The sequence below is a fragment of the Hydra vulgaris genome, chromosome 04 (assembly GCF_038396675.1).
Source record: "Hydra vulgaris chromosome 04, alternate assembly HydraT2T_AEP".
NCBI classification, from domain to species: Eukaryota; Metazoa; Cnidaria; class Hydrozoa; order Anthoathecata; family Hydridae; genus Hydra; species Hydra vulgaris.
Window position 1 is genome coordinate 37690971 of NC_088923.1, and position 14423 is coordinate 37705393.

The following is a 14423-nucleotide window of genomic DNA, read 5'->3' on the forward strand; positions in this document are numbered from 1 at the left end:
ATCTTTATTTTAAAATAATTATTCAGACCGTGTACCTGCGTTGGAGCAGCTGAACTTAGCTTCGCTCTAAGAAACTATTTAGTGTAAAAAACGGAAAGGAATTTTGTCATTTCAGTGATTTCATCCCTTCTCTCTTCATTGATTTTAGGGATTTTTTCCATAAGTAGAAACAGTTATAGGTAAAACAAACTTTTACCCATGAATCTGACATGATGAACAGCTCCAGGATTGTGAAGTTTAAATCTGTCTGTGTGTGACAGTATCATCAATGTAAAGTTTAGCCAATTCCTGATAATCTTTACGAAACTTTTCATCCTAAACAAATTTTTTTCTAATATAAATAACTTAATATAATAACTTGAATAACATACTACAAAATTGTAAAACTGGAAAATTATAAGTGAAGTACTACTTTACTATACTATTTTGTGGAAACAGAAAGGGATAATTAGATTTTATAGAATTAATTTATAAAGCTATTATTACTCACCTTCTTAAAAACTTTAATGTTAATTATATATCTGCAAAATTGAACAGCACTCAACCTTTGTTCATTAATCCAGTAATCAATTGATTATCTTCATAAATCTTGATTTTCAGTATCTAGATCATTCCAATGGTTCTTAAGAATTTTAAATAATTTATTTCTGGTCCTGAAGTATAACTCTTTGGATAAAGCTCCCAAAAATGGGTAACGTGACGCTCAAAAATATAGCGTCGACATGCAGTTAATAACATAGGGCGCTGTAAGTGCACAATGGTTCTGCTACAAGCTCCTTTTGCTTTACATGTGTTAGCGCTAGTGGTATCAAAGTAAAGACACTGAATTTTATCCTCTAATCCAAAGTTAAAAATAAGTATTTCTATAGCTTCTTTTTGGTGTTCTCCAGAGCCTGAGTCAATTGCTGGAATTCCAAGTATCTCGGTTTGTCCTTTAATACTAACAAGAACAGCTAACCTATCTTTTGAAAAGTGTTTTCCTTCAGTAAGTTCTTTCACAATTTTTCCATCAAAATGAATTGTTATCAGAGAATTTAAAGATTTAGAAATGCTTTTTACATGGTCTCTGATTTCACTTGCACCCATTAACACAGCATTCTCTGCTGCTCTGTATGATGAAGATTTAGAGCATATAAACTCAGACATGCATCCTCCAGAATTGACAATAATACTGCTAAGAATTGCTAAATGTTGATGTGAAGTTAAACCCTCTCCAACTGCTGTGTCAGCAGTACGGTGCAAGATATCCTTGGGTAGGTTGACAGAATTCGTAGGATCAATATATGGCTCAATTTCAAGTTCACTACCAGTTGAATTGCTTTTAATGGTATTAAAAAAACTTAATGAATTTTCAGAATCATTATCAGATACATTGTTTAATTTATTATAATTATATTTAGATTTATACTTTCTCTTTGATGAGTAATGAAACTTTTTATCCAATCCCCTGACTTTCCTTTCTTTTCCTCTAATTGGTCTTTAAGAACTGGTCTTCCTCTTTGTTATTTTGGTTTCTCAACCTATCTTTCCTTATCTTTTCAATCATATTTAGTGGGTTTTCTCCAATCCAGAAAACCTTTTCATATTTTCTATAAAGCTCTTTCTTTTTTTAACTTCAGCAGGGTTGTTTTTTTTGCTTAAGCTTTTCAGCTTCATCCAGTCCTGCACCATTTTTTTTGACTTTGATCCTATAAAATGAAATTATTATTATTAAATGCTTATAAAAACTTAAAAATATATTTTAGTATTTTGATAAAGTTATACAGTTTGATCTATAATGATCTTAGCTACTGAGTTGTAAATACTTCAAATTCGCCACGTATTCATGGAACCACAAGTTTAGCTATTATGCAGCAATGTAACTAACTGGTAGGACAGTTTGGTGAGAATGATCCACTTTTGTTTGGACATCCTACAATAAAACTCAGTTTAACTTCAGATTTAAATTTTCTCAAAAAGTTGGAGTATTGAAGAATTTCTTGTGTAGTTGCAAATTTAATGTTGGGAATAGTATAATTTATTTTTCCCACTAGAAAAGTATCATCAACTCTTTCAATTTTCTTTTTGGGTGGCATCATATAAGTTATTAATATTTTATGTTAATTTAAAATTAAATGTTTACATATACGTATATTAGGTAAAATAATCATATAAGATTACATTTTAATTTTGAAAATATATATTAGGGTGGTTCAGAATTAGGTAAAAATTTTTTTTGGACTAGAGTGGAAGTTTATAAGGTGCGCAAACCCTTGTTTTATATGAGATTTTTATTTAAAAAAGTTTAAGGGTGGCACACGGCCCTAAAGTACCTTTTTTTTTACACCTTTTTTGACATTTTTTGACCCCATGTGTGCCACCCTTAAACAATATTCAATTCAGTTTTTTTTTTCTATATAAACTCTCACAATGATTAATATAAAAATAAAATTAGGCACTCTTGCTGTATTTTTTTTCTTTTTCAACGCTGCAAAACTTATAGAAAAGTCAAGAAGCGGACCAAAAAAAAAAAAAGATTTTTCACCAAAAAAAGTTGCCGCGATCCTTACTTCATGGATTGCGGCAACTTTTTTTGGTGATTGTGATAGATAACTTGCAGACGTGGAGCAAACATCAAACTTGGGTATGTTTATACTTATATCAGATTAAGATGCTTTGAAAAAATTGAAGTGACTGGAGCCTAGGAGCTACAAAACCCCAAAACTTGTGCCATTCAGCCCCAAATATGAGGGCAATAAGTTAACGAGATTTATACTATTGCTATTCTAAACTAAATTTATATTCATCAAAAGATTTCAAATTTCATCTAATAATACTTTATCATTCGAAGATTATGACTATGTAAAGTTTTCACCCTTCCCAAAATAAAAGGGTTAAAAACTTTACATTGTCGTAGCTTTCAAACGCTAAAATATTATTAGATAAAATTTTAAATCGGTCGATGAATATAAATTTAGTTTGAAATAACAATTGTATGAAAATTGGTAATTTATTGCCCTCACATTTGAGGCTGGTGCCACAAAAAAATCATTCATAATAAGTCACGAGCATACAATAAACACAACTTCAGTTCGTCAATTCCCAATTACTTATTGGAATAATTAGCCGTAATTAGTAATTAGAGTGTTACTCAATAATATGTAGCTGGAAAGAAAATTCTCAGTTAGCCGAACTCATTAAGTTTGAATAACTATGATTATCATAAAGATTTCTTATCAACACGATGTGTTTTTTGATTACGTTTTAAAATATTTTATTTACAACTTTCAACTACATATTGCAAACTAAATATAGCCTGTTATCAAAACTGCGCAGATAAACCTTATTAGATGTATGATTTTTAATTAAAAAAATTGTCAAGAAATTTAATCTTTAATTTTAATCCAATAAAACACTAAAAATAATACATAAATATATAATATGTAATATTTATTAAAACACTTTTCGTTTTGATAAAGTTTATTAAAAAAATAACAATATAATGAAAATAAATACATCATTCCAAACAAAAATAAAAATTAATCATAAATACTAAAATGAAAAATGCGAGACGCAAAATAAGTGCTTATTAGGTTACTAAAACTCATTAAAAAAGCAAAATAAAATACAAGGGTTCAATCTCCAACATTTCTTTTAGTCCATGCAACAAAAAAAGACGGAACATATGGACATCCAACATCACATACTATTAAAAAATTTGACTTGTTAATTTTTTCATTGTTAAAGAAAAAAGCTATAAGCCATTTTTACATATGTCTGTAAACTCACCTTCTCCATCCTTTTTTTACATTTTTATATAATACTCATTTATACAAAAAATATTATATAAATACATTAAAACCAACATTTCTTAGTTAGGTAAATACACGCTCGAAATTATTACCTTAAGTGTACATTTAAACTGGTCACAAAAATAATAAACTTTTCGAAAAACTAACTTAATGAGTTTTTACTTTACCAAAATTAATTCTGATCGGAATAGCAAGTGCAACAGGAAATTCTTGCGGAGTACATTCTTTATCTTGTCCATCTTCAACTTTAGTAATTAACGGTGCAGTTATCATTTTGTATTCATAACACAGATTAAAGGAGACCTAAAATACGCAGGTTAAATTTACACATAATATAAAAATTTAATTTAATAATAAAAATTTAATTTAGTAATGTGAAAAATTTACATATAATATTAAAATATCATATTAACATATATCTGTATATAGTATATCTGTGATAAATGCTATATATATATATATATATATATATATATATATATATATATATATATATATATATATATATATATATATATATATATATATATATATATATATATAATATATGTATATAGGACAGTGAGTGTCCAAGTCATACTTTCTTCCAAATAACGGTCCTTCAAGAAATACAATGATTTGAAATTTTCAATACCTCATTTTACCATCAAACCATATATATATATACAATAGAATCACAAAATAGTCAATGCAAACAACTCGAAACCATAGCAAAAGAATGCGATTTGAGGGTTATAGTATCTAATAATCTTCAAGTGAAGTTACAAGCTGAGCACGCAGCTGCAGCTGGAAATAGAGTGCTAGGGAAATTAGGATTCAGAAGTTGTGGTTTAACTCTTTGGCATTTCCTATATACTACTTATATCTGACCATTATTAGAATTTGACGTCTCAGCGTGATCTCCTCATTTCATAGGAGATATAAATACAATCGAAAAAATTCAACATCGAACCAAAAAATGGATCAATAAGTCACCTCAAATACGAGAAACGTTTAACACGGCTTATACAGCATTATAAATAATTAATGGATTGATTCAATCAATTTTGTGGCGCCACAAACCACACCAGCGTATCGAAGATTTAAGTATAGTTTAAGAATAAGGAGCCATGCCTTTGAACCGTCGAAAAAAATTTGAAACATGAAATACGTAATTTTTACTGTGCATGATTTCAATAGATTTATAATAATTATTGATGACTGAATTAATAAATTTTAAAAAATAAAAATTTTTAGTTCTTAAAATGAGATAAGTCTACGTACGGTTGTTTTGTAACCTTATGTTTCTGTTTTATATTCATGAGCTTTTATTCAAAAGTAAGAGTTCAATTATGTTTAACTTTTTGCATAAAACTATTAAGTTTCATAAAACTATTAAGTTTCTTAAAGAAAGTCTCACCCATAATTTTTTTTTTTTAATTTCCAATAAAAAAACTAGTCTTTAAAGTTCCTTTATTGGAAAAGAAGACTAGATTATAACTTTAACAGTGTTTTTTTAAAAGTAAGTTGTTACATCATCATTAAAAATGAGATTGTCGTCTCTACTTAATTCTAACATTATATAAATTAGACCGCCATTCCATAAAATTGGACCATCAAAATGACGGTTTAGATAAACAATTTTGAAAAAAAAATCTGAGCTTTAATATGCATTATTTCAAATCAAAAAAATACGCAGATTTAGTTAAAAAATAAATTTACATCTTGGGAAGAATGTCAATCTAAAGATAGAATGTGAAATACGCATGATTATAGATACTATAAAATTACTGCTTTTATTAGACAAAACAAATTGAATTAGAACTTTCTCCATATTTATACACACACACACAAACACACACACATATATATATATATATATATATATATATATATATATATATATATATAAATGGCAGGCGCTTTTTTTCAACGTTTCAAAAGAAGTTTTTAAAAAGAGAAAAATATGATAATGTAAAAGAAATTAATTAATTAAATCAAGTAAAAAGAAAAACAAGAAAAAGAGAGGTAAAGAAAAACAAGGAAACAAAAAAATTGGAAAAGTTCTCCTAACTCTAACCTTATTGATGCCCCAACCCAATCACTTAGTTAATGATTGTAGATTCAACCTTCTTAGTCTTTTGCAGAATTAAAGATGTATCAAACTGGAAGCCGATTTTGTTGCTTTGCTTTGAACTTCTCAGTTTTTAAATAAGAAGCCCAAATAGACACTGTATATTTATGGTGTAGTCTTACTAACTCTTTATATAAGTTGAGCCATATTTTCATCAATGAAAGTAAATGTCTTTTTGGATACCAAGAGTTTTTAAGTACTTAAAGAAAACTGTTTGAACATGAGTGCTCTATTTGGTTAGATAAAAAAATGATTTCTAAAACACTCTTTAGGGATTGATTTGATATACCGTTTTATTTTGTTTGCCGTTTATTCCAAATATCTTAATTTTAACATAAGTCTGTTATGAGGTAGAGAATCAAATAATTTGGCTAAATTCAGATAGATTGCATCAATAAACTGGTGAAATGCTAAAGAAGACGAAATAATATCAAAAGACTCTTTAAGATTAGTCATGCATAAAATTATTATTATAAAATTATTTCTTGATTTTAAACTTATCTCTTTCTATATTTTGGATCCATAAGTCATAATTGCTTTCCTATATTATAAAAAGATACTAAATGCATATAGTTCCTGATAAAAAACGATTCAAAAAAAAATTTAAAGGCTAAATGGTTGCATATATGTCTACATAATAGCTCAGGCTTATTCATGCATTTTCGTTTATGGAATAATTATATTTTTGCATACAATATAGAAACACAAAAATAAAAAAAAAAGGTTTTTTAAAACAATCGGCATCACCCAATGATTACCATTACCAATGCCAATGCAGATGCATCAGCTAAATGGTTGATGCATCAGCAGACTAATGCCAATGCATTTATGCACCCCTAGTTATTATTGTTAATGTGCCTAAAGATTTCTTTCTTAACAAATATTCAAAGATTTTGCAGGTAACAGGTTAGTAAAATAGATCAATAGTTTTAAGCAAGTAATTTATCTTTCATTTTTTTATAGACCAAACTAAAAATCGCTAATTTCCAGAGAGTGAGTAGTATTCCAGAATTAGAGGGATATATGAAAGATTTTTGTAAATAGAAAAAAGATTTATAGGAATTTAAACTGGTAAGTTTTTTAAAGAGATCCCAAATCTCCAAGACATGTTGTGTTCATATTAAAGACAATAATAAACTTTTTTTTTATTAAAACAGAAGAATAAATGAATACCAAGAAAAACTAACTTTTTTATTTTAAAGCTTGCCTTCTCGGTTTTATTGTAGGCCTAAAAAGTCAGCATAATATATGCCATAATCTACAGACTTGATAATTTATTCAAACAAGTTTTATTTTTAAGAGGGTCAGTACATGACGTCATTGATTTTTTTTGTTTCATTCAAGATCGATTATGTAAACAAACAAAAAAGCCAATGATGTCATGTACTAAAACTAAATAAAATGCGCTTTAATAAATTATAAAGTCTGTAGATTGTGGCGTATATTATGCTGACTTTTAGACTTACAATAAAACGGAGAAGGCAAGCTTCGACTAAAATAAAAAAGTTAGTTTTTATTGATATTCATTTATTCTTTTGCTTTAATAAAAAAACTTAGCCCAAACTTTTTTTTTTTATCATTCATTTTAATATGAACACAACATGTCTCAAACTTTTGGAACCCTTTAATAATGCCAGAAATAGAAAAACCCAAGTTGTCATTAGGGATGGCAACCCTGGGATTCCGTACAAATTGTTTGTCCCGAAATTCCGATTTAGTCTCCAAAGTTTCCCGGGATTTTGGGATTGTCTTAAAAAAAGTAAAGTACAAAAAGTTTCAGCTTAATTTGTAATTAAGAAATTTAGACATAAAATGTAAATATAGGCTTTGGAATTGTAGCTGCTTGGTTTTGTAGCTGTTCATCCTCTTTGCTATGTTTTATTTTTATTTTCCCTCTTTCTGTATTTTATCGGAAATGCAAACTAAAAACATTATTGCTCATTTGCAATATTATGTACAAGCAACTGTGGTAGCACTTTGTCGACAAGACGCAACTTTAATTTCTTCTGCCAATGCACAAAAGTTTATGTTGACAAAAATAAATGAACAACAATCTGAAATCGGAAAACAATTGTATAATGCTTTAAATCACCGAATTTAAGAGTGGAAAACACCATTAAGGAGCTTAGTATATCTTCGTGGCCAGGTTACTTTATAAAAAATTCCAAAAGTTTTTCTACCAAATACAAGTACCAAAAAAAAAAAAAAATTATGATAAACCTGATAAAGTGTTTATACTCGGCAAATATAATAACAGCAGCAGACTTGAGTAGAATAATGTCAAAACAGTTAAAATGAACAAATTAAATGAAGTGATGGAAAAAAGATTGGCAGCAATACCAACACAGAATATAAAGGTAAAAAACAACTTATGAAATTCAATAAGAAATATTGTTATTTGAAAGTAGTAGCTTATGATAAGATCACCTTAAAAAAAAATATGATTGTATATTATCTATACGGCCAACAAGTATGAACTCCGAAAAAGCATTCTAATGCATATCACTTTTAATATCACTTTTATTTAACAATGGAAAATATTCAGACTTTTCAAGTGTAAACACAGATTTGAATTGAGAGTTTGAAGAACAATTGCATTATGAAGAGCTTCAGCAACTCTTCCTAAAGTATCTTTAAGAGAACGAACTTTATCTTTAATTTTTGGCTGTTTGCTAACATATTTGTAGACAAGTTTTGGGTTGTTCTGGGATATTAATATTATTTCTTTTTCATGTACTCTTTTTGCTTTGAATATTTCTTTGAATATTTTTGGAACGATTAAGATTGCAATTTATTTTAAGTTTATTATTATTCCATTTAGTTAATCAGTTAGTATATAAAGCGGGTTTTTTTGCTCGGATTAGGTTTTTAGTATGTGGAGTAACCCAAGTATCATACTTCACTTTGTTTTATTAACCTTGGCGATAAATTATTTGCAAACAGTACGACTTTTTAAAATTAATAAATTGAACATTTGATCTGTGGTTTTATGTAGAAATAAAACATCTCAGTTAATTGATGAAATAAAGTTTGATATTAAATTGTAATCACCGTTTTTTGTAACTAAATAAATGAGATTCACTTTCAAAAAACAATTCTGAAACTAAACTTTTCTCTAAATGATAAAACGACTCTTAGTGTTATTACCTCATATAGCATTAGGAAACAAGTTTAAAATAAAATTACTGCTGAAGGAAAATAAAAAGTCCAACATATGATTTGAGCAACCACAAAGTGGTTTACTACCTATCTAGAAGTAAATGTGATATGTTGTGTAAAGAGACTATTTTAGTAAATACTCCAGAAATTACATTAAGTAGAATTGTTTGGGTTAAAAAATTCAATACCGTCATAAGACCACTTAACATTAGAGAAGTAAAAATCACAGACAATGAAGCAGCCATAGTAGAACTTCCTAATAAAGCTAATTTGAAGGATTCAACATATATTTTATTAAACTAGCATCATTTGGTTTATAATGATAAGACAAGAATATGGAGATAAGTGTATGTTTATTATTAACTTTTACAGATACCCAAACTTGTTTGAGAAAACTTTTATAGAACTGATTAACTTCATGAGAGTTAAATACATCAGTAGTGTAGTATATATGTTGTGATATATGTTATTCAATTTATCCTGATGTTATCAATAAATGTCAGGTCAATAATCCTGTCAATAAATGTCAGGTTATCCTGCTACTGGTAACATGTAACCCAGTACAATCTGCATCATGTCCTGCTGCCTTGTAGGATTCTACTTTTTAGGCAAAGGCTAGGAGATGCCAACTCCGACAAAAAACACTCCCTGTCTTGGGGCTCTTGGTTGAGTAAAGGCTAGAGATGGTGTCTTGATAAAAATACTCATCTTGGGTAGATGTTAAATGCATCTGGCTTTTGCCTTGCAGAAGGCCTCCTAGGCAAAGACTTAAGGGGTAAACAGATTCTGTGTTGACCAGTCTCGCACCCTTTCTTCATCTATTAGGCTGGCGCAGATGTATTTTAATACATTATTTCCAGTTTAGGATGTTGAATGCTGGATCTTCTTGACTCAATGCATGGGTTTTGCTTGTGTCTCTGTTTTTATGACTAGGCAACTCATTCTATTATCTCCTAATGAGGGTACAGCTTTAAAACTTAGTTTTATGGTTCTGAGGCCGGCAGGTAGTCAGGCTTCCCGAACTCTGTGGTAGCCCTCAGAGAAGCTGATTCCATCAACAGCTGAAAAATATCAAAGTATTAACATTGCCATATTGCGTATAGATGGTGTCCCTGTTTGTACTTTTAATGTGCATTGCCAAAGCCACATTTGGAGCCCTTTGCTATGGCTTAGGTTTATTATTAGTAATGTGGCAATTGCTTTGGCAATTAAACAGTGTACTGAGTACTATCTATGCTTTGAGTCAAGTCCTTTAACAAATTTAAAAATGAATAAAGTACCAAAAACTATAAAACACATTATTCGTGGTCTTTTATTCTGTTGTAACTTTTATTCTGTTGAGTCTTATCTCTTGCAAAGTTCACCAGATCTACTAGGTCTTTGTGAAACTAATTTGAGTTCAGCTGTCTCATCTTGTGATCTTAGTGTTGATGTTGATATCTTCCTAGGTTTGAATCCACAGACTATTCTTTTATGTGCTTTAGTTTAGCACCACTTCACTCTATCGTCTTTTTCTTTGTTCTATATCGCTCTCCTTCATCTCAAGACTGCACTCTTTTTGATGGTGTTTCTGATCAAATTGACCAAGCCTTGATTGAGCCAATATCGTTGTTGTTGGTGACTTTAACGCTCATCACACTGAATGGCTCAGCTCTTGTGTCAGTGACTCTGCAGGCTTTAAAGCCCACAACTTTTGCCTTTCTCAATCCCTTACTCAAATAGTCAACTTTCCAAATCGCTTTCCAGACAACCCGAATCATTTACCTTCTCTACTCGACTTATGTCTTGTTTCTGATCCTAGTCAGTGCTCAGTTTCTCCACATTCTTTCTTAGGTGCTTCCAATCACAGTTTGATCTCTCTAAAACTATTATCTCATTCTTCTTCACCATCTGAACCCCCCTATCATCGTACTTCTTACAACTACCTCAAAGCTGACTGGGACTCTTTCCATGATTTTCTTTGTGATGGCCCTTGGGTAAAAATCTTTCATCTTCCTGTTGACAAATGTGATTCTTACATAACTTCGTGGATTCAGGCTGGCATGGAATCTTTTATTCCCAATCGACAATTCCAGGTCAAGCCTCACTCTTCTCCTTGGTTTTCCTCACATGTGCTGCTGCAATTGCCAATCGAAACCATTACTTTCATATATATCAGCAAAACAATTCTCCACAAAATAGACGTCTGTTTATTACAGCTAGAAACCAATGTAAAAAGGATTTGTCTACCGCTAAAGCCCGCTATTCTCAGGTCATGAAATCTCATATTTCATCACAAAAATTAGGCTCTCGTGACTTCTGGAGAATCTTTAATAGTATCAATAATAAGGGCAAATCTGTAATTCCACCTCTCTTGTATGGTTCAGACTTTGTCACCTTTCCTAAAAACAAAGCTGGACTGTTTGCTAAGAACTTTTCATAAATATCATCTCTTGATTCCACTAGTTGCATTCTACCTGATATAGCTGTCAAACAGGTTGATCCATTGCTTAACATTTGTATCACTCCAGCTTCTGTTTTTAAAGTGATTTCCTGCTTAGACTCTTTTACAGCTTGTGGCCCAGACAACATACCTGCTAAGGTCTTGCAGAAGTGTTCTCCAGAACTGTCGTCTATACTTTCAAAACTATTCAACAAGTGCTTATCAGAGCCTTGTTTTCCAGCCTGCTAGAAAGTAGCATCTGCTATCCCTATTTTCAAAAATTCTGGAGAGCAATCTGATTCGTCTAACTACTGTCCAATTAGTTTTCTTCCTATCATAAGCAAGGTTTTTGAACCTTTAATTAACAAACACTTAATCTCTCATCTTGAATCTAATAACTTTCTTTCTGATCATCAATATAGATTTCAATCTTCGCGTTCTACAGCTGATTTGCTAACAGTAATAACCGATAGGTTTTATTGTGCATTAGATAAGGGTGGTTCTTCTTACGGTGTATCTGGTAACATCTTTAAGATTATAGAATCCTTACTCTCCAATCATAGTATAAAAGTTGTCCTCGATGGACAGCACTCTTCTTCTTATTCTGTAACTTCAGGGGTTCCTCAAGGTTCTATCCTTGACCCTATACTCTTTTTAATTTAAATTAATGATCTTTCAGATATTCTCACATCTAAGGTGGCATTGTTCGCTGATGATACTACCATTTATTCTTGTCATAATAAGAAGCTAACTCTCTGATTGCTTGGAGGTGGCATTTGAGCTTGAAAAGGTTCTCACTTCTACTACATCATGGGGCTCACAGTGGCTGGTGAACTTAAATTCATATAAAACTCAATTTTTTTCAGCCAATTGTTATCGCAATAATTTAGATCTCCCTATATTTATGAACGGTAATGTACTCGATGAATTATCTACCCTTCATCTTCTAGGATTAACTACTACTTCCGATCTTTCTTGGAAACCTATATCAAATCCATTGCAAAATTAGTATCTGCTATGGTTATATCTCTTTATTGAGCTTGACACTTACTTACTCCAGATTCTATTCTCTTTCTCTATAAATCTTAAATCCGGCCTTGTATGGAGTACTGTTGCCATATATGGGGTAGATCTTCTAATAATGCCCTTTCTCTTTTAGACAATACATTGTAAACATAGTTGGACCTGCTCTTGCAGCCAACTTCCAACCATTATCATATCGTCCTAATGTTGCTTCTCTTTCTCTTTTCTACAAATATTATAATGGGCACTGCTCTAAAGAGCTAGCATCTCTTGTGCCATTTACTAAAATTCATTCTCGTGTTACTTGTCATTCAATTAAATCTCATCCTTTTTCTGTAACTATTCCTATGTGCTCCAAAAACTCTTATTCCTCTAGTTTTTTCCTCGAACATCAGTTCTTTGGAATTCGCTTTCTTTATCTTGCTTTTCTGATTTATATAATTTGTAATCCTTTAAGTCGTCTCTCAATCGTTATCTTGCTCTACAATCTTCATCTTTTATCTTCCAGTAACTTCCAATTCTAATTAGTGGTTGGTTGCAGTCATTATGGAAGCAAAGATGTTTTAAAAAAAAAAAAAAGACAGCAACACCGCCACCTCAATGTCTGTCTTTTTTTAAAGCAAACTTTTTTTAAAAGTGAGTCATTGTTTTAATACAATAACTACACCAACACCTCAACGTTCATCTATAGCTAGCTATATAGAGCTATAGCTACACTAACACCTCAACGTCCGTAGATAGCTACACCAACAACTCAACGTCCGTCTTAGCAAACTTTTTTAAAAGGGAGTTATTGTTTTAATATAATAGCTTTATAATTGTACTCTGCTTTAAAAACGCTATGACATATTTTTTACCACTTAATAAAATTGTATATTATTTTATTATTTATGAGTTAATGCAGTTTGTTTTAATTTTTTAGACATAAATAAATAAAAAGTTGCTAATTATTTAAAGTATTAGTCAAGATTATTGCTAAAGCTAAGAAAAGAGTTTGTAATTCTTATCTATATAATAATAGCAAAACTTGCTAATGTTGCTATGTTTAAATACATACATATTATTTTTAAGTGACAACTTTAAAAAAATATATTTAAAAAGGTTGGCTTAGATTCCTAATAACTCTAGGCCCTATCGCGGCTGCAGGCCCATTGCTATGCTACTGTATATATACATACATACATATACATATATATGTGTGTGTGTGTGTGTGTGTGTGTGTGTGTGTGTGTGTGTGTGTGTATGTGTGTGTGTGTATACAGTTCATCACAAAGTACCTTCCTGATGATCTTGCTGAAGGTAAAACAGACTGTAAAAGAAATTTAGATAAATATTTTTACTAATTGTTGCTCTATTCTTTAAGAACAATGAGCACTTTATTTGTAGAATACACTAACTTAACTTACACGCACACATTACTGATGACATCATATTAAAATAACCATGAGTGGAGCCATAGTACATGTCATGAATAAAGGTTTATTATTTGTAGAACCACAAACTTCACACATTAAATATATATATATATATATATATATATATATATATATATATATATATATATATATATATATATATATATATATATATATATATATAAATATATGACATTACTACTTCTAAGAATATTATTATTATTTTTATTAGACACCAATTTAAGAAACAGTGTTTACTATATATACTATTTTAAACATATAGGTGACAAAAATAAAAAACATATTTTACTTGAACAAGCAGCTTCAACTATTAAGCATGATCAATTAATATCATTATATGTATTTACACTTTAAAAATCAGAAGTGTATTTTATATAGTTTTTTACAAAAAAAACAAGTGATGCTGTTATGCTTTTCTGTAGTGCATCTTGCATTGCATTGCATAAATAAAAAAAACCTGACCTGACAATAGATTAATG

The 14423-nt window shown here is 30.0% G+C and overlaps 1 protein-coding gene across 1 annotated transcript in view; it reads right to left on the bottom strand.

The window, feature by feature from the left end:
- Nucleotides 1–3353: 3353 nt before the first annotated feature.
- The window catches only part of LOC101239131 (dynactin subunit 4), a 45511-nt gene continuing 34441 nt past the window's right edge, over nucleotides 3354–14423 (bottom strand). Inside the window, exon 13 of the mRNA XM_065796244.1 lies at nucleotides 3354–4094. Within this exon, the coding sequence (XP_065652316.1) occupies nucleotides 3939–4094 (156 nt within the window). The 3' untranslated portion in view covers nucleotides 3354–3938. The remainder of the gene's footprint in view (nucleotides 4095–14423) is intronic.